The 25,526-nt window shown below is 46.1% G+C and overlaps 1 protein-coding gene across 1 annotated transcript; it reads right to left on the bottom strand.

Moving 5' to 3' along the window:
* Positions 1 to 9,245: 9,245 nt before the first annotated feature.
* Positions 9,246 to 15,627, bottom strand: FGF4 (fibroblast growth factor 4). Its single transcript, XM_071428452.1, has 3 exons — positions 14,107 to 15,627; positions 12,879 to 12,982; positions 9,246 to 11,198 (listed from the first exon to the last, which is right to left on the bottom strand). The coding sequence occupies exons 1-3, from the start codon at positions 14,408 to 14,410 to the stop codon at positions 11,022 to 11,024; spliced, it is 585 nt and encodes a 194-aa protein (XP_071284553.1). The 5' UTR covers positions 14,411 to 15,627; the 3' UTR covers positions 9,246 to 11,021.
* Between the last annotated feature and the right edge of the window lie 9,899 nt (positions 15,628 to 25,526).

Genomic DNA, 25,526 nt, shown 5'->3' with positions numbered 1-25,526 from the left:
CATTGTTGTGGCTATTTCTTAAAAAAACCCAACAACTGTATTAGACTTTCTTTTTATTTCCACTAACGTCCAAGTGGATTTTATTTACAGAAATTTTATGGAAAAGACACAAAAATCTCCTGAGGCTGTGTGTCCCTATACAGACTTCTAGAACAGCTCAATTTTTTGAGTGCTTGTGTCAAATATAAAATGAATAAGCACTGACTTGGTTTTAACATTTTGTTTAACAGAAATATTGAGCGGATTTGCCACCATTTTGGAAAAAATTGTGAACTGTAAACTTCAGTTTTCATAGATACTCAGGTGAAAAAGGAATAGGTGTTGATGGGTAGCAGAGGTGTTTTTAAGTGGGTGTGTGTATATTTACATCTACAGACACAGGGATGTAGATGTTGTATTTTTGTGACCCTGTTTAAAGAACCCATGCTGCATCTGCCTTAAACATGGATTCATGGTTGCCAGTTCGTTCACTCTTCCCTTTTATCAAGGAATACATCCTCCAGTGCACTCCCACCACCAAGACAAAGAAATATGTTTATTGATGGTCACGTGCAAAGGTAATTCTGTTAGCGCAGCACCCTGTGCACTGAGTGCCCAACTGTCCCTGCCAAACCTGCAAAGGGCTCTGCCCAATCGAGGGGACAGCATGTTTGGTGCTCCTATGAATAGAATCAGAGCAAATTGGCAAGGCAAATGCGTGTTTGCTTCTTTATTTTTCTTAATTAACTTCTGGAGAGTGCAAACAATGAATAAATGCTAATTTGTACTGCGTCATCTTCCAGAAATCTGATGGAAAGGAACCTCAGATTTATGTCACGAGGGGAAGGGAATGTGGTGATTTTCAATCTGCAACTCTGACACCCACATGAGCACCCACAGCTTTTTAGTAAATGTATATCTGGCCCTTATTTCTGCATCTGCTTGCCTTTCTGTAAGAGTCAGAAGGCAATTACAGCAGAATGTTTCCATGACTATTAAACTCTAATTCACTGTGGGCCATTCAGTGCCTGCACTGGTAGCCCTATTTATTTTCTGTCATCATTAAGCAGAAGAGCATAACTTATTTAGAAATGGAGGTTTAAACTAACAATTTAATAAACTAATAATGCTTCCAAGCAGATGCCTTCCCTCATTCTGTGAAGTCACTACCTCAGTCTCACCTGACTTGCAAGCACAGAATACCAGGAGTTCTTTTTTTACACCAGATCTACCTGAACGGGTATTCAGTGATTTTTTCAGCCTTTATTTCCAAAGTGCTTTAAATATATTTTTCCTGTTGTTCATTTTGCTGCACACCTGTGACTAAGAATAAGCTGAGGCTTCCAGGGTCCTGATTAAATCCAAATTTAATATGATATGTGATATGTGATAATTATTTTATTAGAGTCACTCAGGTTGCAGAGGAGGACTTTGTTTAGAAGTGTGGTAATTACAGTCTTATTTCTAATGTGAAGATTGCCATTGTGGTATTTATTTGATAATGAAAAAATGTAAAAGCTCAAGACTGAAATGAAATATCTGAATTTGTAATCTCAGGGAATATTTTGATAGACTTTCATCACATTAACCATTGTGCTTGTGTTTACTCCTTTAATCCATATGGACTAAGATACATTCCAAAATCATAACATTTACTGAATAAGCTGTAGTCTAGTATACCCTGAGGAATAAATCACATGACAACATCTTATTCCATGAAGTCACATTCTTTGCTGTTTACTAACCATTAATCCAAAACATCAACTCCATGAATTATTTGTCAATGTTATTTTATGGCTACAATACTTATTAAATAATTTAAATTGTGTGTCTCTGTTTATATGTATATTTAAATGAGCAAAATAAATAGCAAGAATTCATTTAAAATAAATCACTGCCTTGGATGTGACTTGTATTTCTAAAGATTTGCAGAAGATGCTGAATTTATGACCCTCAAGGTCAAAGACCTTGTAGTAGGAGTTTATCTTATTCTGTGATTTCTTGGGTTTCCATTTATAGATCTGACTCCAGCAGCAATCAGATTCTTTCCCACACAATCACTATCAATCCTTATTGACCACAAAGCCACGTGAGGTGGCCATCTGTGTAGGTATGTTTCTGATGAAAGATATGATATAATGACTTTGCTGTCATTATTCCATCGGGGCATGCCTCCTCTGCAGGGCATGAGACTATCACAGCTATATTTATAACTTACATAGCTCTATAAACACTGAAGTGCTTTTCCTTGACCACCCTAAGCATGCTGAAAAACCCTGTGCTGAAATGCCCATGCTGTGATTGCTAAAACAGATACAGCCCAGTGAATCACATCTGATAGCTTATCAGAGAGCATGAACAACCTGGTTTTTATGCCCTTCTGGCTTGTAAGCAGGCACCGGGTGTTCTAGTTTCCCTTCCATCAGGGTTCGTGACTGGTACAGCCTTGCTCTTCACAGGGATGTGTTGAACTCCTGACAGGCTGAGCTCGGCCATGGCTGGCTCAAAATTTGCTTGGTCACCTCTGCAGCCCTGAGACGTGGGGAGAGAAAGTGCAAAGGACTGAGGGAAAGGAGATACATGGGCCAAAATGAAATATGGGCAAGTGAAAAGCTCCGTGCTGAACTGAAAACGAGAATTTACCGCAGAAGATGAAAACTGAGGGCAGATACAGACACTGACCAGAGCAGAAACAAAGAGTTTTAAACTTAAGCAGGGTAGATTCAGACTAAATATGAGGAGCAACTTCTTTAAAATGAAGGTGGTGAAGCACTGGCACAGGTTGCCCAGAGGGGCTGTAGATGCCCCATTCCTGGGAACTCCCTAGGCCAGGTTCAACAGGGCCTTGAGGAACGTGATCTTGTTGAAGATGTCATTGGACTGGATGACCTCTAAAGGTTCCTTCCAACCCAAACCATCTCGTGAGCCTGTGACTCTGTGAAAACAAACCCACCCTGACAAGAACATAGCAGGCAGTCCATGCATATTAACATCTGCAGGAACAAATCTGAGTCACGGGGTTGGATGCAGGTATGAGTCGCTCCCACGTTGGCAGAGTTTGCATCACTGCTCTTCTGACCCTGCCTGGCCAGCAGGCAGGTCCAGGCCAATGCTTGGGTAAAGCTTAAGTGTCTTTGTCCTTGAGTGTCTTTGGCCTTAACATGTGCATAAGGTCTCCAGAATAAAATCTACACAAAAGAGTTCAAGGTGTAGAAAAAATGGGAGAGGTGATCAGAGAGAACGCAACTGAAAAACTTCAGGAAAGGTGGTAGAAAATCAAAAGAGGAGTGTGTAAACGTGTCAAAACAGGATGTGGAAGAAGGAAGGGTGTTGGCTTGGATGGGGGATGTTTCTGGGCTCAATGTGAGGAGGAAGCTGGGCACAGGCAGGGCTTCTGGGGAAAGGCAGTACCAGTCACCCTGCCCTGGCAGAGGAAGGTCAAAACCACGACGAAAAGCAAGGTAATCTTGCCTAGGAGGTGTGGAAAAGCTGTAATAAATTGCAGCTGAAGTTCTGGCTGTTGGCAGGTTGCTCCTGCCCGGGTTCCAGAGCACACTGCAGGAGACCTGGGGTCATTGCACAGGAGTAACCCCAGGGCAGCAGCGCCTGTGCCCGGGCAGATCAGCCCTTATCTCAGAGCTCATTGAAGGAAAGGCACCGACAGAAAGACACTCTGGCTCCAGAGTGAGAGCACACAGGGGAGATAGGGAGCTAACTGCCTCAGTTAATGTGTAACTCCTCGTGGCTGAGCTCCTGCTCACGGCAGCATCAGGGTGCCTCGGAGCGGGATACGGGATGGAAGGTGAGCACTGAGGGGCTGTGTATGCCCGTTCCCAGAAAGGGGGAAAGTCTGTGGCACAGTGGTCTCCCTCCCTCCAGGAGGAGGAGGAGGAGAGAGTTGTCCCAGCCTGGCAGAGCAGTGGTACTCACTCCTGGTGGAGGAGCTGAGTCTTTCCTGGCTGCTAGAGCTACCCTGCCATGGGGCCAGGAGCGGCTTGAGATGGGAAAGGACCATCACAGTGCTGGGTTTTAGTGTTGGTACTGGGCATGGGGGGGCTCTGGAGCAGCCTTGGCTTGCTGATGAAGGAGCCTTGAGAAGGGCATCCATCCCACTGTGCTGTTCAGCCACGAGCCAGCCTGGGACCATCCCCACCCTAGACAGGGATCAGAGTGGGGATCTGGTTACCATCTGGCCAAGAGAAAGAGTTTATAAAAGGCTTGTCCACCAAAAGCTCCAAAATGCTCCTCATGGATGAGCCCTCGAGCTTGCCAAGCAGCCCTCACTCAGAGGTGCATGGCTGGACATTCCTTCTAATCTCCTTTATAGAGATCCCCACAGGACTGAGGGAAAGGCTGGGGTCTCTCCCGTCTCTAAGGGATGCTCATGGTGCTTCTCATCCCTTTCTTCTCCCAGGCACCCCTCCCTTCAGTGACATTCCCCAGCTGCATGGGCCCCAGCCAGCACTACAAACACCTTTCCTGAAGGCACTGGAAGCAAACAGATGTGGCTGCAGAGATAATGAAAAAGTATGTAAATAGTAGCTCCCCAGAAACCACCGAGTTTTACCAAGTGGTTTTGACACTTGCCAAATACCTTTAAGCTGATAAAGATCTGATTTGTACTTCAGAGGTAACCTGATTAGCAACCAACTTGAGTCTGGAATATGGTAATTGGTACAAACATCACTAAATCACTTTCTTTAACCTATATGGAGCAGTGTGAATGAAGGATAGTGGAGGTCAACACAGCCTGGGGAGCCATAGAGGATGGGTACTCCTGTATCTACCCACAATAAAATAGTATGGTTACTAATAAAATGCAATTGCATGTACACACAGAGAATTACACTAGAAGTTACATGAGGTCAATCCAGCACTCAGAATTTAAGAAAAGCTCAATTAAACTTGCTTTGAAACTAAAATCTGGTCATGCACCACCTTTTTTTTTTGTCAGGACTCCTGCCTGTTCCAGTATGGAGGCTGTTCAATAAATGAGCACCCATTCCTCATTTTGTTTTGTTCAGCCCCAAGCTGACTGACCCAGAATCTTCATGTCTCACAAATTTTGATGTATTAATAAACATATTTTGAAGACTATGGCAGCTTGGAAACAAGGATCTAAAAGCACAGGGATATTAGTGTCAAAAAGTTGAATTAATGTAAACTGCCCAGGTTCAAAGCTTCCTGGCATGGTTTTTTGTAGTGTTTGTCAATATCAGATGTTTATACCCACCACACAGCCGCAGCTGATTTAAGTTTTGGGTGCTCACCATCCTCATCACACTTCATGGAGTCTGGTTGGGCATGCAGGAAGGAAGGGCTGGACCTTGCTCTTGCTCCCCTTGGAGAAGAGAAGGATCCAGGGAGACCTTAGAGCCCCTTCCAGTACCTAAAGAGGCTTTGGAAGAGATGGAGAGGGATGTTGGACAGGGGGACAAGGTGGCAGGACAAGGAAGAATGACTTTGAATGGAAAGAGGGCAGGGTTAGACAGGATATTGGGAGGAAATTCTTCCCTGTGAGGCCCTGGCACAGGTCAACCAGAGAAGCTGTGGCTGCCCCATCCCTGGGAGCATCCAAGGCCAGGTTGGATGGGGCTCTGAGCAACCTGGGATGGTGGAAAGTGTCACTGCCCCTGAGATGGTGCTGGGCTGGGTGGTGTTCAGGAACATGGAATCATGGAATGCTTTGGGTTGGAGGCGACCTTAAAGCCCATCTCATCCCACTCCCTGCCATGGGCAGGGACACCTCCCACTATCCCAGGCTGCTCCAAGCCCCATCCAACCTGGCCTTGGAATTTATGATGAAAATTGTGATGTAAGCAAGCAACATTGTTTTGCATTAAGTAATATCTGGTAGACACTTCTTGGATGATATTTTTAAGTAATCAGATTTTTAAACCAGACGGTTCAGGGAAATGTTTCTTGTCTGAAGTCTGGAAATCATGACTCATATGCAGGGAACAGAAATTGTGCTGTGTCCCTCTTTTGCATGTTGTATTTCCTGATAGCAGCTTGGCATTACCATTTTGCACTGTGCCATCCCTTTTTAGATTATTTAGTAGAAGGAGAACTGGGGCGGTTTTGTTTTGATGGGGTTGTTTTGCTTTTTTTTTTAACTCCACACTGGCTTTTCCACGTTAAAAATCTGTTCTCCTCTGTGCTTGGCAAGCAACAGTATAGTGTCATATAAAGTGAGCTACAGCATTTCAGGGAATTCCTTTCAACGCTCTGGCTGCGGTGCTCACTAGCCATTATTAAAAGCCTCCTCAGCCCTTAGCAGAGTGCCTTTAATTGGCCACTTGCCTGGTCAGTTCACAGGCTGCGGTGGAAACCAAGTGGTAAAGTGTGAACAACCCACTCTGGCACCATAAACTCGGTGACCGCTCTGAAAAACCCGTGGCTATTTATATACAAGGCCGTGTTTTGTCATGCTGATTTTTAGTGGCGCAGATCAGATACAGACAGCTTGGGAGATGTCACGGGTGAGTCACAAAATGCTCGGCACGGGCTGTTTAAAACAGGCAAGGCTGCAAAGGAGGGATGAGCTTGGAGTCTCTGTCCTTCCCCTGGTGAGCAAGGGCGCAGTGCAGGGCCGGGCTGGCACCGTTCCCCTTTTGGTTATTCCAGAGGCTGGATCGTCCCTGGGTGGAGGGAAATCTGCCTGGCTGGCAGAACCCATCCTCAGGAGAGGTTTTTGGTTGCTCTGTGCAGATAAACGTTCGGTGGGTGGCAGGAACCTTGGCCATGGCAATGCTTTCAGCAGTCTCAGAAACACTGCAGCCCATGACACATCAGTGCCTTCTTTTGGAGGGTTAGAATTGATTTTTACCTTTAATGCATTGATTTTCCTGCCTCGAGGGGTAATGTGAGAGAAGTTTATCCCTGGAAGTGTTCAAGCCCAGGTTGGATGTGGCTTTGAGCGGCCTGGTCTAGTGAAAGGTGTCCCTGCCCATGACAGAGGGTTTGGAATGAGGTGGATTTTGAGACCCCTTCCAAGCCAAACCATTCTATGCCTTGATGATTCTGTGATTCTGTGATGATTTTATGATTCTATGAAAGCTGGCTTAGCAATGAAGCAAAAAATGGGTGATGCCAGAGGAGGAAACTTTCTCCAGAGTCTTCTGTGACATCTCAAGAGTCAAGAGTCAAGGAAACTTTCTCCAGAGTCTTCTGCTCCATCTGTGGTGGCCCTTATATTTTCCTGTGGGTAGGACACATGTGCAGCACCAGTACTCCAGGTCCTATGAACCTGCAAAGCTACTGCCCTGAAGTCTCACCTTCCTAACAGCCAAGCCTTAAGATTTATCTCCAGTCTTAAAATTATAATTGATAAAATTTCTTCCCCAAAGCTGTAAAAATTTTTCTAGCCCTGGCGACAATTTTTTGTTATAATTTTGGCAGTCCTGGCAGTGATAAATTTGTGTTTGTTCTTTTTAGAATGTTGTAAACAAAAAAGTTAATTATGAGAAATTCTTATGTCTGCCTGCCTATTTATTCTGGCTCTATTCATAGCAGCATTAAATACGCTGCAGCTATACTTGTGCAGTTATAAAAACTCCACCTGTGCCACGTATTTATAGAGCCTGTACAACTTTAGAGAGAAATTGCCCTTGTTCAGAGAGAGGGCACTGGACATTCCCAGCTCATCCATCGCCTTCCCCTTGCCAGGAGCAGAAAAAAGAGCATCACTCAGTAGAAAATGAAGTGGAGAAGTCTGAATGATGGGGTCTGGATTTCTGTTTTGTATGGTCCTTACTGAGCTGGACAAATTCTCTTTGCTGTCAGGGTGTGGAAAATCAAAGCTGAGTGTTGTCTCTCCCATTATGAAACCCTTCCTAGTCATAGGGAAGGGGTAAAACTGAAAGCATGGGAATTGGACATGATGTGTGCATGTGTGTGCAAGTGCACCTGTGTGGGTATTTACAAATAAAAGTTGTGCCAAAGAATCACAGAGTCATTAGGGTTGAAAAAGACCTCCAAGATCATCATGTCCAACCTTCAACCCGACACCAACCACGTCCCCTAAACCACAGCACAAAGTGCCACATCTACTCATTTTTTGGACACTTTCAGGGACAGTGACTGCACCACTTCCCTTGGGAGCTTTGATCATTCTTCCACTGAATAAATGTTTCCTTATCTCACCATATGATATCACACAGCACTTCAGATTTCTGCACATTTGTATTGAGTATGAACACTAATTTTATAAAGGTCCTATCCCAAAACCAAACAGGTTTCTTGCATGGGTGCTGTCACACTTCACAGAGAGAGCAACCAGAGCTCAGTGGAGCCAAAACCAGGCAATCAGGTTTGTTTGCAACGTTAACAACGAGCAACAAAAACCTTGCAGCTGGTTTGTGTCCCTGACCATTAATTCTGGATGCTGCCATTGTTAATAACCAGGGAAATGACACCAGTGAGAGCAGCAGCATGTGGCAGATGCAAGAGTGCATATCTGTTACTGAGCTTGGAGCTGGGCTTTCCTGGACAGCTTCCAGCTTTGGCAGGGGGAACTTTAGCTGAGTAAGAAATCCAGGCTGTCAGTCCTGGAGTAGCTGGCAGAGGTGCAAAGGCTCCCCAGGCTTTGGGAAAATGAAATAGCATTTTTTTCTTCCTTTCCTTGCTGGATGCATTCCATTATAAAGAGTTAAAAATCAATATCAGGGTGTCATGCATTGTAAACGTTCATCATTTATTATGCATTTAAGTGTGCACAGCACATACACCACAGTCTTGAACAGCACCTGTATAAAACTACAGACAGATTCTGGTAAATGGTGAAAGCTCATACCATGTAACATTGTTATCAAGGTTGCATCACAATATTTAAAAGTTACAACAACTACCTCTGAACATATCTCATGTGAGGCGGTTGGTTGTGGATTTAATGAAGTGAAAAGTGGCAAAGAAGAACCATTCCCAGAGAGAACCTTTGTGGTCTGATTTTGCTATCTGAAATCTGGAACAAAATCATCAGTTGTCAGAGGTAGTGGTGATAAATACACAATGATTACTCACATATAGAAAACACAGAAAGTACAGAAAATTCCCAGTTTTACATTAAAAAAAATTAAAATCCTTAGGCATGACATTTCCTTTTCCTTAGTTATTTTTGCTACAAGGGCAGCTGCCTTAAGGTCTGGTCCTGGTCTGCTCTGATCTTACTGAACTTTGGTGAATAGAGTTTCTCTTCAAGGTCATGTGTAAGCAGAGGATGCAGGCAGGTCTATACCATTACAAAGGAACCAAGGCTTTTGTGTAGGAATGTAAAGAGGAAAAGAAAAAAAAAAGCTGAATCAAAGATTTGTGTGAGTCAGAAATAATTAATTTAGATTGGAAGATGATCTGTAAACATCCTCTAAGTCATCAAACATTGTGGTTAGTCCTGGTTCCCAGTTAATGTGTTGATGTCCCAAAGATGAATGATCATTAAAATAAAAAAGGGGAAAAAACCAAGAAGGAAAGAACAAAGACACATGAATCCTTTTAGTGATTCCCCCATAATCAAATCTATCTTTTCCTTCATCACGTTAGAGACATGAGTTACACTTGCAAAATATATAAGGGAAAATATAGGATTACTTCATCACCATATAGTACTGCAGCCTGACAGCTGCCTGCAAATATTTTCACCATGATTACCCTTACTAAAAGTAAACCACTGGGTAAAGATAGCTCAAACGTGACAAGGCTCAAATAGGATGCAACCGACTCTATCCTGAATACTTTTGGCTACATATGGAAAAAAGAGAGATTTGGGACTATGATTGTTCCCCCAGGCCCTCCTCCAGAACTTTAAGTCCAAGCAGGAAAGTGGGCACCTTCCTGCCATGCAGAATTGTTTTACAAGACTGGCTTTGAGAGTTAGTGAGGTAGAAATTAATCAACTTTGTCAGGGAATGAGACAGAAAAAAAAAAAAAAAAGAAAGCAGCATATTTCTCCTTCCAAATACTGCAGCAAAAATAATAAATAGTACAAACCAACCTCAATTCCTCATCATCAATCTAAATTCTTTCTGTGGAGCTTGTGTTTGCTACAAACCAGCAAAATGCTTTTCCCTTGTAGAAAACTTAGGAGTGTTATAGAGCTCCCCACACTTTGAAAAATGAATATAGTGTCCAAATAAGAAAGGGAATTTGGTTTGAGTGAAGCAGAGCTGGTTCACTGTTGCGTGTTCCACAGCGCGTTTACTGGGGCTGGGACAGACGTTATATTTCAGCCTGACGACAATCAATTGTGCCAAATAAAAGCTGCCATTAAGGGCCACAGTTTATCTGCAGAGAAAACCCCAAGCCAGCCCTGCTGAGCCGGCAGAGGCATTTCAGCCTCTCGGAGGAGCAGAGGGGATGGACTGCAGGGCAGTTCAGAGTTCAGCGCTGGCGGATCTAAAAACAGCTCTGCGGGGTGGCTCTGCAGCTCCCGTGCCGGGTAAAGCGATCCTGCTGCAGTCAAATAGCACAGCGGATCAGGCATTGTGTGTGGCTCCATGCTGGCACCTGGCATCCCACCCTGGCATCCATCCCACCCTGGCATCCCACCCTGGCACCTCCTGCTCCCAGCCGGGAGCCACCGGCGGCTTGGGAAACGCTCCGGGGAGGACAAAGTCATCATAAAACTCAACCAAACAAACAAAGAAACAAACTCACACCTGTACAGCAATAAACACCAAACAAACAGTGCAAAACGTTGGGAGAGCGGAATTGGATGTCACCTGGCTTAGGACATGGAGTAGCAGCACACCTGGGATAACTCAGCTGAATTAAATAAACCACCAAGCAGAAGACTTCTACTGTTGCATCATGAAATGAAAGACCTTGGGTTGGAGGTTTGTTTTGTTTTCAGAGATTAAAATGAAAAAAAAAAAAGTAACTATAAATAAATTTTGTGACAATATATACAGATTTAAATAATTAACTTAAATATCTTACACCTACTCTTGCATAAAACTCTCCAGTAAAAGTGCACCATGTTTCTTTTCCCCAGAGTTGTTCTGTTCTGTGTCTTCCCCTGTGCTGAGGTAGGTCTGAAGTGAGATGTCTCAGATTCTAGGAAGAAAATGTGTCACTGTCATTGTGGGAGATACTTTATTGCCTTTCTTTGTTCTTCCATTTTTGCTCAGGGCTATGTACATCCCGGGATAAATCCTGGATTCATAAGCATTGTAGTTGTTTGGCAGGAGAATCTCTTTGAATTTGCACTCATCATTGAAATGGGCCTGAAATGAAAAGGAAAGAATGAGAGGGAAGGAATTTTAAACATCAGGTGTGGAAATATTCTTGCTGCCAGGTGTAAGAAGGTGTGTTGTGGGCAAAGGCGCAGGTGAGCCCCCTCCACTTAGTAATCTTTTGAAGTGGCCTCTGAAGCTTCAAACAGGACTCCGGAGCCAGAGGATCAATTAGGGATGCTGTGCCTAGGCCAGGCACATAGATCTAAAGGTGGGAAGGACACCCATGGGAGGGACAGGGTCACCTGAACAGAGCTGAGGTGGATAAGGACCAAGCCCAGTCCCATGGTCCTGCTCATTGAATTGCTCCTGGTTGTCCAACCAGCAATAAATTGCCTGAGAGGCTTCAGGAAATCCATAATACTGGCATTTTCCTATGTTGCTTGAGGAGAAAGAGACATTTTAAAGCCACTCATCATGGACAGTATTTTTTACTTCTTCAGATTTAAAATCAAAGGTAGGGTTTGGATAACTTAGGTCAATGGATCAGGAAAACAGATCTGGCAGCAGGCAGCCTTTCAGGGCTGTGGTTTCATTTGCAAGTACATACAAAGAGGGACAGGCCTTGCAAGTGTCTTATCTGGAAAGGGACAAATGAACTTATCTCTTATCGTTGGGCAAAAACCTCAGGGCTTGTGAGAGAGGCCTCAGCCTGCCAAGCTGAACACTGCACTAGGGATTATTTTACCCAGGACACCAAGGCAGCAGTATCCCTAAGAAAGGATGGATTTTGGTGACTGATTCTGCCTGGCTCTAATACAAGGCACAATCCTCCACAGCAGGACCAATGGCACAGAAAATGATTCTGGATGCTTCATGCCTTCATGTGAACATGCCCCAGTTAACTCTGACTATTCCTCAGCCCAAGTTTCTTCACTTGGGGAGCATGACATGGGAAATTCATGGATGAGAAAGGAGACTTTAAAACTATGACTTTAAAACTATGCTGATCACAGTCACTTGTACAGGGCTGAACTCAAAAGTAGGAAGACAGCTGAACATGAGCAGAGATACACCCTGATGTTGTCCACCTCAAGCATATTGTACAGGATGTCTCTAATGTCTCTATCTTTTCCAAAGATCCCACCTAAAAGAAGGTCTGTATTGTCTCCCTAATGGATCTTCCTTCTCTCAAGCAGAAGTTCAGACCCCAAGGATGCTGAACTGCCACGGGAAGTGTCTGTCTGTTCAAGAGCATTAACAAGGAGTGATCAATAGGTCACTGATTGATCACATCATAAAGGGTCACTCGTGGGGCCTGGCTGATCACAAGTCCAAGTGCCCTCTGAGAGATGGAGTGGTTGCCATGCCTGCCTAAGGCTGTTTGTAGTCAAATATAACAAATACATGGACTAAGCCTGGCTTGTACTCTTGCCACACAGGTGACTGATCTATTGCTCTGTGAGGCAGGCAAGATGAGCAGCCATGGTTGGGTGACTGCAGTTTTTATGTGAGAATCAAGGGAGTGTGATGCAGAAGAGGGGGTTTCACTCCCGAAGCTCAGTGAGCAGCATAACTGGGCAGCACACCTTCTGCTGGCAAGGCAGGAGGGGCTGCTCTGTGCTGCCCGACCCAGGAGGGGCAAGGATGGAGCTTGGGCAGCTTTTAGCACACATCTCACCCCAGCTGACCACCATCCCCTCCCCAAGAACACACTCGGTGGCTACTTACAGATCCATAGAGTTTGCCTTTGCTGTTCATGGCCACGAAGAGTCCGCTTTTGACACCAAATATGCTCACCACACCTCTTTCCACAGGAGAAATTTCCAGCAGACCTGCACAGGAGACACAGAAATCAGGGGGACAAAAGGGTGTGCCCTGGACTGGGTGGTGACAGTGCCATGTTCACCCACAGGATCCCCACATCCCAGTACTGCTGTGGGTGTCCACAGAGCCCCACACCCCACGCCTCATAGTCCATGTGCTGTCCTATGCCCCATACTGGGACCTCTCTTCTTTTAGCTAAGTATCTATTTTTATTTTGCCCCCCAGGCATCCTCTTGTGTAGGCAAGGTTAAAATAAGCCAGAGTGTGCTTAGGGCAAATGAAACATTTGTCATCATGCAGCTTATATCCCCGCTCCCAGATCTTATTGTTTCAGTTGGATATCAGAGCCATGGGGCCACGGGGTTAAGTCCCCAGCAGATGCTTTTCAAGTTTGGGGGCGAGCTGGGCTCACCCCAGCCCTTGCTCGGAGTGGGCGGCCCACGGCGCTGCGGATCCTCCAGATGCTGAGGCAACCCCGACACCTGATGCCTGACGGCGGCAAGGGGACAACGGGGCACTGAGCAGCGCCGACCAGCCCCTCCCGAACTCCCAGCGAGCTGCTCCGGCGCCCCCGATGAGGTCCGGAGCCCCCGATGGGTTCCGGAGCCCCCGATGGGTTCCGGAGCCCCCGATGAGGTCCAGAGCCCCGATAGGGTCCGGAGCTCCTAATGACGTCCGGAGTTCCCGATAGGGCCCGGAGCTCCCGATGGGGCCGGGAGCGCCTGATGACGTCCGGAGCTCCCGATGGGGTCCGGAGTCCCCGATGGGATCCGGAGCTCCCGATGGGGTCCGGAGCCCCCGATAGGATCCGGAGCTCCCGATGGGATCCGGAGCTCTCGATGGGGTCCGGAGCCCCCGATGGGATCCGGAGCCCCCGATGGGGTCCGGAGCTCCCGATGGGGTCCGTGGCCGCCGCGCTGCCCCGGGCTCCCGCCACCCTCGGGGCAGCCGAGGGGCGCAGCCCCGCGGTGCTGCCTGCGGCCGGACTTTTGAGGGGAGCTCGAGGTCTGCCATGCACCCACCCTCCTTTCGGGACATGCCCCTCTCCGGGGCAGCTCAGTCGCTCCCCTCCCGCAGAACTGCCCTCCGGCGATCCCGAAAGTCTCGCTCGCGGGGGTTGTCTCTGGCTTACTGTATCGATTCTCGCTGTGAATGCCATCGATGCGGCCGTCGGGCAGCACCTGGATGTGGAAGCCGATGCCCACGTTGCAGTAGAGGCGCCGCAGCCGCTTGATGCCCAGCAGGTAGTCGCCGTCGCGGGCGGCATCGCGGCGCTCGGCCGGGAGGCGAGCGACGGAGCGGGCGAAAAGCGCCGCGTCCCAGCGGCGCTGGCGGGGCCCGGCGGGGAGGCGACCCGGGGGCGAGCGGCCACGCACCGCCCCTGGCCACAGCAGCCCGAGGAGCAGCGCCGGGAGCAGCGCCGCGGGGAGAGGCATCCCGGCTTAGGGGCGGGTAGCCACGGGCCGGCCGCCGCTCGCTCCGAAAATACGCTCCCACTTTATGCTGAGGTCAAAGAAGGGGAGGAAAAAAGAAAAAAAAAAAAAAAAAAAAAAGAAAACCGACCAAAAGCCAAACAGAAAAAAAAAATTAAAAAAGGAGGAAAAAAAGAAGACCAGAAAGCAAAGCGGAGAGGGAGGGAGGGAGGGAAGGAGCTTAGTGCTCAATCCCCTGAGGATCTGCGGTTTCCTTGGGCTGGCTGCATGGAGAGGAAATCCCGGGAGCAAGAGCTTCTGAACTTGATCTCAACTCCAGGAGTCTTGTCTGAAGTGCTGATCTTCTTCTATAGCTGCTCAGCCATAGCACTTTAGCCCTAGCCACGATATTTATATATCCATGTGCGTTGGTACCTATTACATCACCACCTACTGCTGTCTGCTGCAGCCCTCCGGCTTAGCTGAAAGTCAAATTATCACCCCTAGATGCTTAACAGCTCTGAAGCGTCTTGAAGGGAAAGGGTGAGCAGCACTGGTGCTAAACAAGAGGGACAGCACAAACTTTTAAAAAGAAAAGGTCATATTTTACGTTCATCACAGCAACTTTTCTTTCTTTTCTCTTTCTTTCTTTCTTTCTTTCTTTCTTTCTTTCTTTCTTTCTTTCTTTCTTTCTTTCTTTCTTTCTTTCTTTCTTTCTTTCTTTCTTTCTTTCTCTCTCTTTCTCTTTCTTTCTCTCTTTCTATCTCACTCTATCTCTTTCCTTCTCTCTTTTTCTCTTTCCCTCTTTTTCTTTCCCCTTTATATCTCCTTTCTTTATATTTTTCCCTTTCTCAAATGCCTACAAATGCTAATGCAAGATACAAAACCCAGAGAACGCCCAGCACACTTTTCCCCCAACACAATGTATGACTATGTAAATCTGTGGAATTTCAGCTTTTTCCTGTATCCAAGCGACATGGTTTACAGTTTGCTGGGTGCAGAAACAAAATTCCCTTCATTAAAAGCCAAAAAGAGTTTTTGAATGGGAGGTTTAAGAAATGAAAAATGAAAGAACTTACCAAAAAAAACCAAAAAACAAAAACAAAACCAACAACCTACCACAACAAAACAAAACAATAAAACCCAACCAAAAAAAAAAAAAAAACCAACCAAAAAACAACCAAACAAAGGAAAGGACTAAGGTTTTAATAAAGAGGAAAATATTCAGAGAGGCAGCAAGTGTTCCAAAGCGGCGATAAAGTTTTTGGTTCTAAATATCCCTTTAAGAAATCTGGAGTACTAGACATGTGGAGCTCCCTCTTGGTCACTGTACTGCCGGGGGCTGTGGTGACACAAGTTTATTCCTGAGCCTAGAGGCTGCCCACTCGTGCAGATATTGCTGCATTTTTTAACAGAATGGTTATTTTTTAATCTTTACTTCCATGCTGCTGCTGTGTTTTACTGATGCATTTGTTCTTAGGTAATTGCTTCATGTGGTTTAGGTTCCTGGAGATGAAGCTCGGTCTTTAAAAGGAGAAGTTTTGAGCCCATCAGTTTAGAACTACTTTGCTTCGAGCAAATCCCATATGTTTTGTCACCTCCCATAGCTTAAGCCTCGGCCCTCCACAGGTTTTCAGCACAAACAGGTGAGGAGACATTAGGACAGTTTTGGAAGGCCCTGAACTAATAAGAAAGTGTGTTTCGGGGGGAGGGGGGAGAAGTGGTTTGTGACTCAAGTCCTTTACAGCCCGAAGCCAGTTTAGTCTTTCACGCCAGTAAAGCTCTCCCGCTGTTCCAGCAAAGGATGCGAGAGAAAAGAGAATTGCCCCGAGGCAGATGACAGCTCACCTAGGTGCGAAAATCTCTGACCTTCGCTAAACCTGAGCAAACTCAGATGATGTGCTTTTATTTCTTCTTGTGAGGTGCACATGCCGCTGCTTTGGGGGCGATTGCAATCTCCTCGGTGCAGTTTCTGCCCCAGCCTCAAGCAAGTTCACTCCTCCGTGCGCGTTCCAAGACAGTGCAATGCAGATTTTTCACTGTGGAGGTGAAAATGCCTCGTCCCTAGAAATGTTCCAGGCTGGACAGGGCTTTGAGCAGCCTGGTGTCTAGTGGGAAGTGTAGCAGGGGGTTGGAATGCGATGATATTGAGGGTCTGTTCCAGCCCTGAGAGTTCTGTGATTCCACAAAATCCACTGATATGAAATGCACAGGTATTTGCCACGTTTTTATTTCCACCAGCCCCATCCTTGCACCTGATCAGCTGAGTGGCTCAGCTGTGGATGCAAAGTCTGTGGCCATACTGGGAATAACTTTTCCCTCACCACCGTTCCAGTCCAGGTGTAGTTTCTCTCTGCTCACTTCCAACACATCCCACTGTCTTGTACAGAGCTATTTTCTGTTTGGCAGGGCTTTGAGCAAGCAGCCAGGACATAGCCACCCCTTGTTCAGAGAAAGAGGGCATCTTTTTCATCTTTTTTCAGGCAGAGACCAGCTGCTGCCAGGCTTGGAAGCTGCCCTGCTCTGCAGGCTGTGCTGGGCCCTTCTCCTTCCCCAGGCTCCTCAGGATGCTGTGATCCCACTCTGGATTATTTGCTCTTTGCAAACAGCAACGGGTGGATTTGGGATTGAGTTTATTTACCTTCTGAGGGATGAGAAAAAGGAGTGGCAGTGCTGCTGACACACCTCCCCAGCAGCTCCCCTCCTGCAGCACAGGAGGGGTGGCCCAGGGCCCGTGGCTGATGGCCCAGGGCTGGCTCTGCTTGACATTACTGCCCAAAGCAGTGTGAGCTCTAAGCATCCTTCAAACTTGAGTTAGGGATGTGCCCTGGAGGATGATTCACCCCTTTGGGAAGTATGGAAATGGGTCCTAGGACACCCTGTGAAGTTCCTGGTCCTTATGTTTGCTACTGTTGGGTCCTAAATGGTTGCACAGGGAATGCAGAGCATCAGGTGACATTGCCACAATGTCACAGATTAATAAGGGATGCTTCTGCAGCTCCATTGTTCAACCTGCCACAGGATTAGACGTCAGGCTTTCCATAAAGGTTTCCTGAGAACTTTTCTGAGAGGAAAAGCAGTGAGTTTCCAGCTAAGAATGAAACTATGAAGTGTGGGTTTGCTTTCAAGTTGTCTATATCCACATGTGTGTGAGCTTGTGTGCAGGCTGCCTATGAAACCCTGGTGCTGCTGCTCCAAAACCCTCTGGTTTTTATTGTTTGCACCTGGAGAAGAAAACCCACAGGGATGAAGGCAAAGCAGAACCACACCAGCCTCAGTTTGCCCCAGGTGTAAATGACAGGCGGGAGATGCTCACCTATAGCTCTCAGCGCTGTAACACAGACATTGCCAGTCAGAAATTACTGGCACAGGAAACCATTAAAGCAGGATATTCCCCATGGAAGCCAAAAATCAGTGTCAGGAGGCCCAGGCCAGAGAGGGACTGACCTTCCAATGTGCTGTCAGCTTTCAGGAAGGGGAGTTGGGTGTCTCCAGATCCTCCCATAATTAATTCTGAATCTTCCATATCATGACTTGTTCTGCTGCTATGTGTCCCCACTCCTGGTGGACACTTTCTCAGCAACAGTTTAGATTTTAAACCAGGTAAAATGTCTCCATCTCTGTATTGGCTCTCTTCCCTAAAAAGCATATGTGGATGTCACAGTTCAGACAGCTCTTGTTTCCAAATTCCTCTAGGTTTAAAGTATAAGAAAGAAGGAAGGATCCACAGAATTCAGGTCCATACCCAGGTTCAAGCCCCATATCGTGGATTCTGAAGGAAAAAGGGAAAAGAAGAAGGAATCATTACAGTATTATTTTGTAATTACACTGGCTTAGCAGCCATCCAAATCAGGCTCTGCGTCTGCCTTTCTAAAGGGATCCAGGTCCACAATTTAAAAATCAATTTACATATTTATTAGCTCCAGTAAATGTAAATGACCCTGAAAGTTATTGCTCATGAGCTTCTCTCCTGAAGGCAAATATTTCACTGGAATCCTTTGGTCTGGAAGGATGGGGGGCTGTACTGGAAGGGGAAAGAAATCCTTTCACCCTGTTTGCATGCTATGAAGACGTGGCAAAAAGGCAAACCAGCTCCCCCTTTGCCTGCACCCCTTTTAATGACAATGCTTTTGGAGGACAAGCACCCAGCACTCTGCAGAGGGGCAGTGGAATATAGCAGAGGGCAGCCACAGCACCGGGCTGTCAGAACCCAGGACATTGCTCTGGCTGCCCTGGAGGACTCCAGACCCTGGCAGGGCCTCAGGGACCTTGGCACGGACTCACAAACACCTGTGCCTTTGATTTTAGCCCATGGAAACAATTACCAACCTTGTGTGAGGAGTTACAAGCCACAAGGGTTTGAGTAGAATGATAGTGAATCTATCACAGGGTGAAAAAGTAGAATTTTGGGGGTTTAGAATGGGGGTTCAAGAGGCAAGATGGAGGAATCTGGGCGTGTCCTGTCCTTCTTCATCTTGTTCTTGTCCTCCATCTTCTGCTGTGATGGTGACACTTCTGGATTGGTTTAGAGTAGAGACAGACTGTCTAACATAGGTGATAGGTATTGGAAAATTATTGTAAATAAAGTACATGTATTTTTTAGTATAAAAAGCTAACACCACCCCAAGGGCAGTGAGTATGCCACAAACCAACCTGCTGGACAGACCTCAGCAGGTCAGAGAAAGAATGTGATGGATAAGAGAAAATAAACAACCTTGAAAAGCAGAGACGAGGAATCTCAACTTCTTCCTCGATTGTGGGGCTGGGAAAAAAGAGCCTTTAATACCTCAGGAGCCATTTCAGGCACAGAAAACCCAAGACTGGGCAGGCAGTAAAGGCAGCAAAACCCTCCCTCCGGTGTGTTTGGATGGATTCAGGGAGGGGACTGAGCATGGCTCGGTTTGGGACGGGTGTGGATGCTTCCAGCAGCTTCTGCCTCTGCTGCTGGGGAGCTCCTGCAGTGCCACATCCCCGTGCCAAGCAGAGAGGACATGGCTGTGCCCATCTGTGTGGCTTCTGTAGGGATTCAGCAGCTCAGAGGCTGCAATTCACACCTCCAGCTTGTGTCCTCATGTGGGGTACCAGTCATTGGTTTCTCTGGGTCTGGATTGAAGGCACTTGAGACAGTAATTTGTGTTTGGACTCAAGTGTTTATTATTTCTTATCAGTAAGAATATCAGTCTCACAGCCATGAGTTTGGCAGCTTTTTCATCAGCAAGGTACAAAATGGCCAACAATCTCTTATTACAAGGTCTTTTAAGATTAAGCTATCCAATTAAGAGCTGACACCTGGATTATTTTCTCTTTTAACCCAATAACTGATCCCACAGAGCCCACAATGGGGACTTTTCTGCCCAATTACAAAATGCCACCCAAACCCATGAAGAAGAAGGAAGAAGAAGCATGAAGAAGAAACCCAGGACTACACCCTGTGCCCTCCATCTTGCTTCCATCCACAGCATACTAAAAATCCCAAAACCTCAATTTCTCACCAAGTGATGCACCTACACTGCTCTCTATAATCTATTGCACACTTTTGTGGATGCCAGTCTATGTTGAAGTCTAGGAAGCTTTCTCCATGGATGAGGGTCAAAGTCAGTGCTCCCCTGGGGGTCAGGGCACCCCACAGCAGACAGGGAAATATTCCCACTGCCCTGGCTTTCCCCATCCTCACTGCTCACCTGCACCCACTGCTGCAGGAGATCAAGGCTCAGACCTCTGACTTTCTGGGTACTCCACTCAGCACTGTGGCAGCCCTTTCTCAGCTGCTGTGCTTGATTTGTTTGCTCTGTGTGGATTGATGCTCTTTCATCATCACTGCAGAGGTGTGGGGTGGCCTTCTGGGAGACCCAAGGCCACTGACAAGCAACCTGATGTGGTCCTGGCAAGCCATTTGCTTGTCCTCCTGGCATATGAACAGTTCTGGGGTGAAACAACACGTCCAGACAATCCATTGCATCTTCTGCTTCTCAACCTGTTTCCCAGGTTGCACCTTTGCTCCGTGCTTCTCTGTGTGTTGTCCAGAGCAATAAATCCCAGCCCTGCTGTCACTACTGCTCTGTATTTCCAGCAGTTTCCTTCACTGAGTGGCTTTTGCTCCAGTATCAGCTGTTCTGGCTGCACGTCCTTCCTGCTCTCCACTGTCCTCTCTTTTTTCCTGTAGCTGTTCTGCTCCCCTTTTCATTGTCAGGACAAGCACCCTCCGTGGAAGCTGCATCCCCAGACACCAGCCAGCCCTTAACTGAGTGCTGGGATAGGTGGAGATGGTGGAGGAGCCCCCAGGAGCACCCCTGGAGTTGGTGTCCCTGAGGAGCAGGGCTCAGTGGGATGGGACAATGGGAAGCCATCAGTCCAGGCAGGGGGTGAACGTGTTCTGGGGTTTTGTCACAGTCCCATGCCCCTCATCCTCGTGTAGTTTGAACCAAAGTTTGGGAGGGAGGTCTGCTAAGAGCACAGATGGAGAAATATCAAGCTCAGGAGGCTCCAGTTACTAAAGTTGGTCTTTGGAAATGTTTATTCCCATCCTGTTAGGCTGAAGCTCACATGCTGATACTTTCATATTCACTGCTGAAATTTCTGCATCTGCTATTTTGTCCTTCCTTGTCCTGTATGCTTTGCACCTATTGAAATTATAAACACTTTAAAACTAAAAATACACATTTTTTCCTTTTGTCAGAGTATGACACACATACTTCTGCTGATACATTACTTGGTGCTCTGCCAAACAAAGCTGGGAGAAGGAAACATAATAGAAAATGAGTTTTGAGAATCAGAGTAAGTGTTTGTTAAGCTTATTTTTATTATTATTATTGTGGGAAATAGTAGCTTAAGTTGACTTTTTTGTGTGAGAATGTTTTAGCTGACTTTGAACGTGGCATAATTGGTTTACACCAATCTGTTCAACATGTGGCCTCTCTTGCATGAATCATTTTTTACCCATGGCTAAAGTGAAGAAAACTGGCTGCTGTAAGCAAATGACGTGTATTGCTGAATTTTCTAACTCCCCAGCCAAGCAGCACTCAGAATCTGTCAGAACATATATGGACACAGATGTACAACCCACAGCCTTTCTGAGCAGGCAGGAGACCAGCTCTTCCAGTTGACCTTTAGTGTCACAACTGTGAAACAAATCTTCTGCTTTCCTGATGCCACCAGTGGTATTAGCAGTGGCAACAGCTTTATCTTCCACTCTGGCACAGAAAAAGCCCTAAAAACAGGTATAAAACCAGGGCAGAACGACATTGCTCCTGATGGAGCCAGCCAGAAACATCTGTAGGGTCTTGATGGGTGAGGTTTTGTAAGGCAAACTGCAAGGCGCGAACTATGCACAGGTAACAGCTCTAGAGCTTGAAGATCAACCAGCATGGAGGCTACTCACCAAATTCTGTCTTGTTTGAGGGCAGTGACAGCAGTAACATGCCAGGTAAAATGTATTTTCTTCCCCTGTATTTGGAAAGCAAAGCTGAGGAGGTCTACAGCTGAGCTTTATAGTGGAGGAGCACATTGCAGCAGTGTGTAAAACAAGTTACCTGTCAGCAGACACGTCAGTCATCTGTCAGCAGACCTGTCCAGGGGATTTGCCACAGGTTTTGTCACTCACTCTCTTTGTGCTGCTGAGTAACAGGCCAGGCAGATCACAATGGCAGCCAGTTCTCACTCCGGGTTCAGATCACACGAGTTACAAGTAAATAAGGTTTGGATGAATGATCCTTGCCCAGAAAAATCCCCTTGACACCAAGAAACCAGCAGAGATGGCACGGCTTGATTTTTTATTTAATCATTTAATTCCCCTTGCTATTCAAGGCCCAAGAGCAGCTTTGTTCCAGTCAACCACTTTAATACAAACTATTTTTACTCCCATCTTTCTCACTTCACTAATTAAGCTTTGAGAGCTACAGAAGCATCAGCATTACAGGAATTAATCCATGCACCTTAAGAAAAGACAAGCAAAAGAAAACAGTAAAGGCTGTTGATCTCCTTTTGGATGATTCCTCATGCTGCTCTGAGAGCACATTTCCCACAGGGTTTGCTTTTGTTCCCATAGGTGAAAGAGGGAACAGGACCAGGCTCTGAGTCAATTTGCTCCATGAAGCCTCCTCAGCTCTCAGCAATGAATAGTGAAGATTATGAATTTTCTTGCATTTCGGAATATGCTTATTTTTGGACCAGGAGAATGTCCTGTTTCCATTCTGCTAATGAGCTCTGATGGAAGAGATCCCCAGGGAATTAGTTCAGATACTTACCTGTCTTGGGACTGCTTATTAATAAGCAAAATGAGATAAATGCAAATTAGAAATGACCAATTTGAAGATTGTCTTGAGCAAAAAAAAAAAAAAAAAAAAAGTCTTAAATGAGGCAGTCAACAACAGAATTAAGGCTTTGGTATTTTTAATAATTTCCAGGACCAACCTGTGATTCCCTCCATTGCTTGGAGCTCAGCCAAGTGTCCCTCCTGAACGTGTGTGCCCTACAAATGCTGAGTGCAACAGCGTGGGCATCTAGAACCTCTTAGCTGCCACATCCCAGCAGAGCACATCCCTGCAGCTTTTCCCTGACATTCTCCCTTTGCTACCATGCACCTGAAATAACAGGTGAATTACTGCATGAAAGGTGCCACTGAGCTCATTTCCATGTAACTTCCTGGGATAATGGAATAAACCAAAAGAAGCTGTGGCTGCACAAAGTCTGGTTCCACCACAGACACTGTTTTTCCTTTAGAGCACACCCACTGAGGATGAATATTTTGACACAAAACTCCACGTGGGTTATGCTCGATATTGGCAGGGATGGAGGGTGCACACGAGAGCTCTTGGAATCAGGACAGCAGGATGGGAAGAACACACAACCAAGGGAAAACTCCCTGCCCAGGGAATTCAGACAGTGCTGTGCAGTCACTGCTGTGCTATTTGCCACGTGCTATATCCAGTCACAAAATATTTCACTCAGTGACACGGCCAGAAAAAGCCCTGTGAACCCCAAAGTCTTGGAGTCTTATAATAACCTCTGGAGCACACCCTCCTCCACAAAAGGAGCCCAGCAGTGCTCCCAGTGACCTGCCAGGGACACACTGCATGCAGTTTGTTCTGTATTTAAAGAGTCAGGCAGCAGCCACAGGGGCTGGTTTCAGTGCCTTTGTGGCCATCTAGCACTGCTCTGCAACAGGGAAACAAATGCTTTTGGTTTCCCTAATGAGATTCGTAATGCTGGAATGAGGTGTTTCAAAACTATCTGGAGTTTTCAGAGTATCCATTTATTTCACTGGTTGAAAGCTGAATTCAGATACCAGTACTGGGTAAAAAAGGATTCTGTCCTTAAAAAAATATACGTACTTTCAAAATTCATCTGTCTTCTTTCCTTCTCCCCCTTCTTTCCGCTTTTTTAATTTGCAAGTTTATATTCCTGAGAGCTGCTGGACCAGCACAGTAGGAGGCTACTTGTCACTTGAAGTTCAAATGCAGGATTTCAGAAGAAGGAAAAACATTGGAGCCTTTATGAGCATTTCTTGGATTGGAAGAGAAAGTATCACCATAATAATGTAAAATGCCATTTCTGTTGCCTACAACACCATGTACATATTATCGCTATCATCTTCATTACTATTTTTACGGGCGGGAGGGAAAATCATTCTAATACTTCAGTCAAAATCAAGCCACAAACAGGATGGAAAAAATCAGCTGATTTGTAGAAGGAGGGCAGCTGAGACAGGTCAAGACGTCATGCCAGGACCTCTGGGAACTGGAGCTCTGTCAAACCAGAGCCAGCCTGGGAGAGATCAGAGCAATCCTCAAGGTCCTGACAGTGAAGGGCCTCAGGGAAGGTGGGTGCTTGTGGGCTCCACCTGGGGCTAAGAGGGTGGATGGAAATCCTGGCTCAGAAGCCTTTTTTGGGGAGTGAGGGACTGTGAAAATCCCACTGCCTGAGGACTGGAAGGTGTTGGAGTGAGCAGAGCCAGGGAGCTCTCAGAGCTCCCCTGTTTGTTTGCCTGGATGTCCTCACTGAACTGCTGCCAAAATAATTTGACAAAATGTTAGTTTTGGTGGCAGTGACAGTTTTCACTGTGAGTACTGAAGAGGCAAGAAGTGTCATCCTTAACAGCAGCAGGGGGACGTGTTACACCTACAGTCAGTTTGCATCTTTTCCTTTCCCCCTGACACTTCCCTGCCCTTTCTCACACTGGCTGGGGCCACTTCTGGAAAATTAGGAAGATGAAGGAGAGAGGAGAGAAGAGCTGTGCTGGTAAGTGTTGTTATACAATAAATTTTGACAGAGCTTAGAAAGTTTCTCTCCACCCCTCTCTATCATCCCAGTAGTTTACCTAAAGTGTAGCAGACAAATTGAGGAGTGTATATCCAAAAAACTACCCCCAGACTCCCTCCTGTAGCAGCTTTGTAGGTGCAGTCATAATTCAGAACCATGGGAACAAACCTCTCACACACTGTTGTAGATTATTTTTTACCAAGCCTGAGGAATGGTTTGCAACCCCTTCTCAATTTTCCTGATGCTTTCAACTCAACAGGGACCCAGGCTGCAGGATCAGTTCCTAAATACAAGGGATGATGATTTGATCAGGTTGGCAAAGTGGCTTCAGGAACTCTTTTCTTGCCTTTTGGGAATGCCCTGCTGTGGAGCTACTCCTGCATCACCAACATTGTACATTGTCATTTATGACAGAGTTGCATATTACTTGAAGTTAAGTATTACTAGAATTTGAACAATACTATACAATTAATACTATATAATTTGAACATTATTCTATTTGAACAATAACAATAAGTTACATATTTCTAAAACTTCTGTGACAATCAGGGATAAGGGAATGACAATTCCATCACCTGCAGAGGAAAAAATGCAGAACACCTTTGCTCATGGACTAACCCTACACTGCTGAAGGAGCTGCAGCACCTCAACAAAAAGGTCACAAAGAAATGTGCCAGACACATTTAAAGAGCAATTTGGAATCACCAAATCCCAGCCAAATATATCTCGCTGTTGTTACAGCATAAATATAATTACTGCTATTATTAGTAGCAGCAAAAGTTACTATTAAGGTTATTATTAGCCATAATTTTTACTGTGGTACCACTGAGGAATTCCCTGTGGAGAGCAGGGTGCCATTGCAGCACGCCCTGTGTCACTGTTA

Source organism: Agelaius tricolor, unplaced genomic scaffold (assembly GCF_023055355.1).
Source record: "Agelaius tricolor isolate 1412-34295 unplaced genomic scaffold, bAgeTri1.0.p SCAF_5, whole genome shotgun sequence".
NCBI classification, from domain to species: domain Eukaryota; kingdom Metazoa; phylum Chordata; class Aves; order Passeriformes; family Icteridae; genus Agelaius; species Agelaius tricolor.
This window is presented reverse-complemented; position numbering and strand designations above follow the sequence as displayed.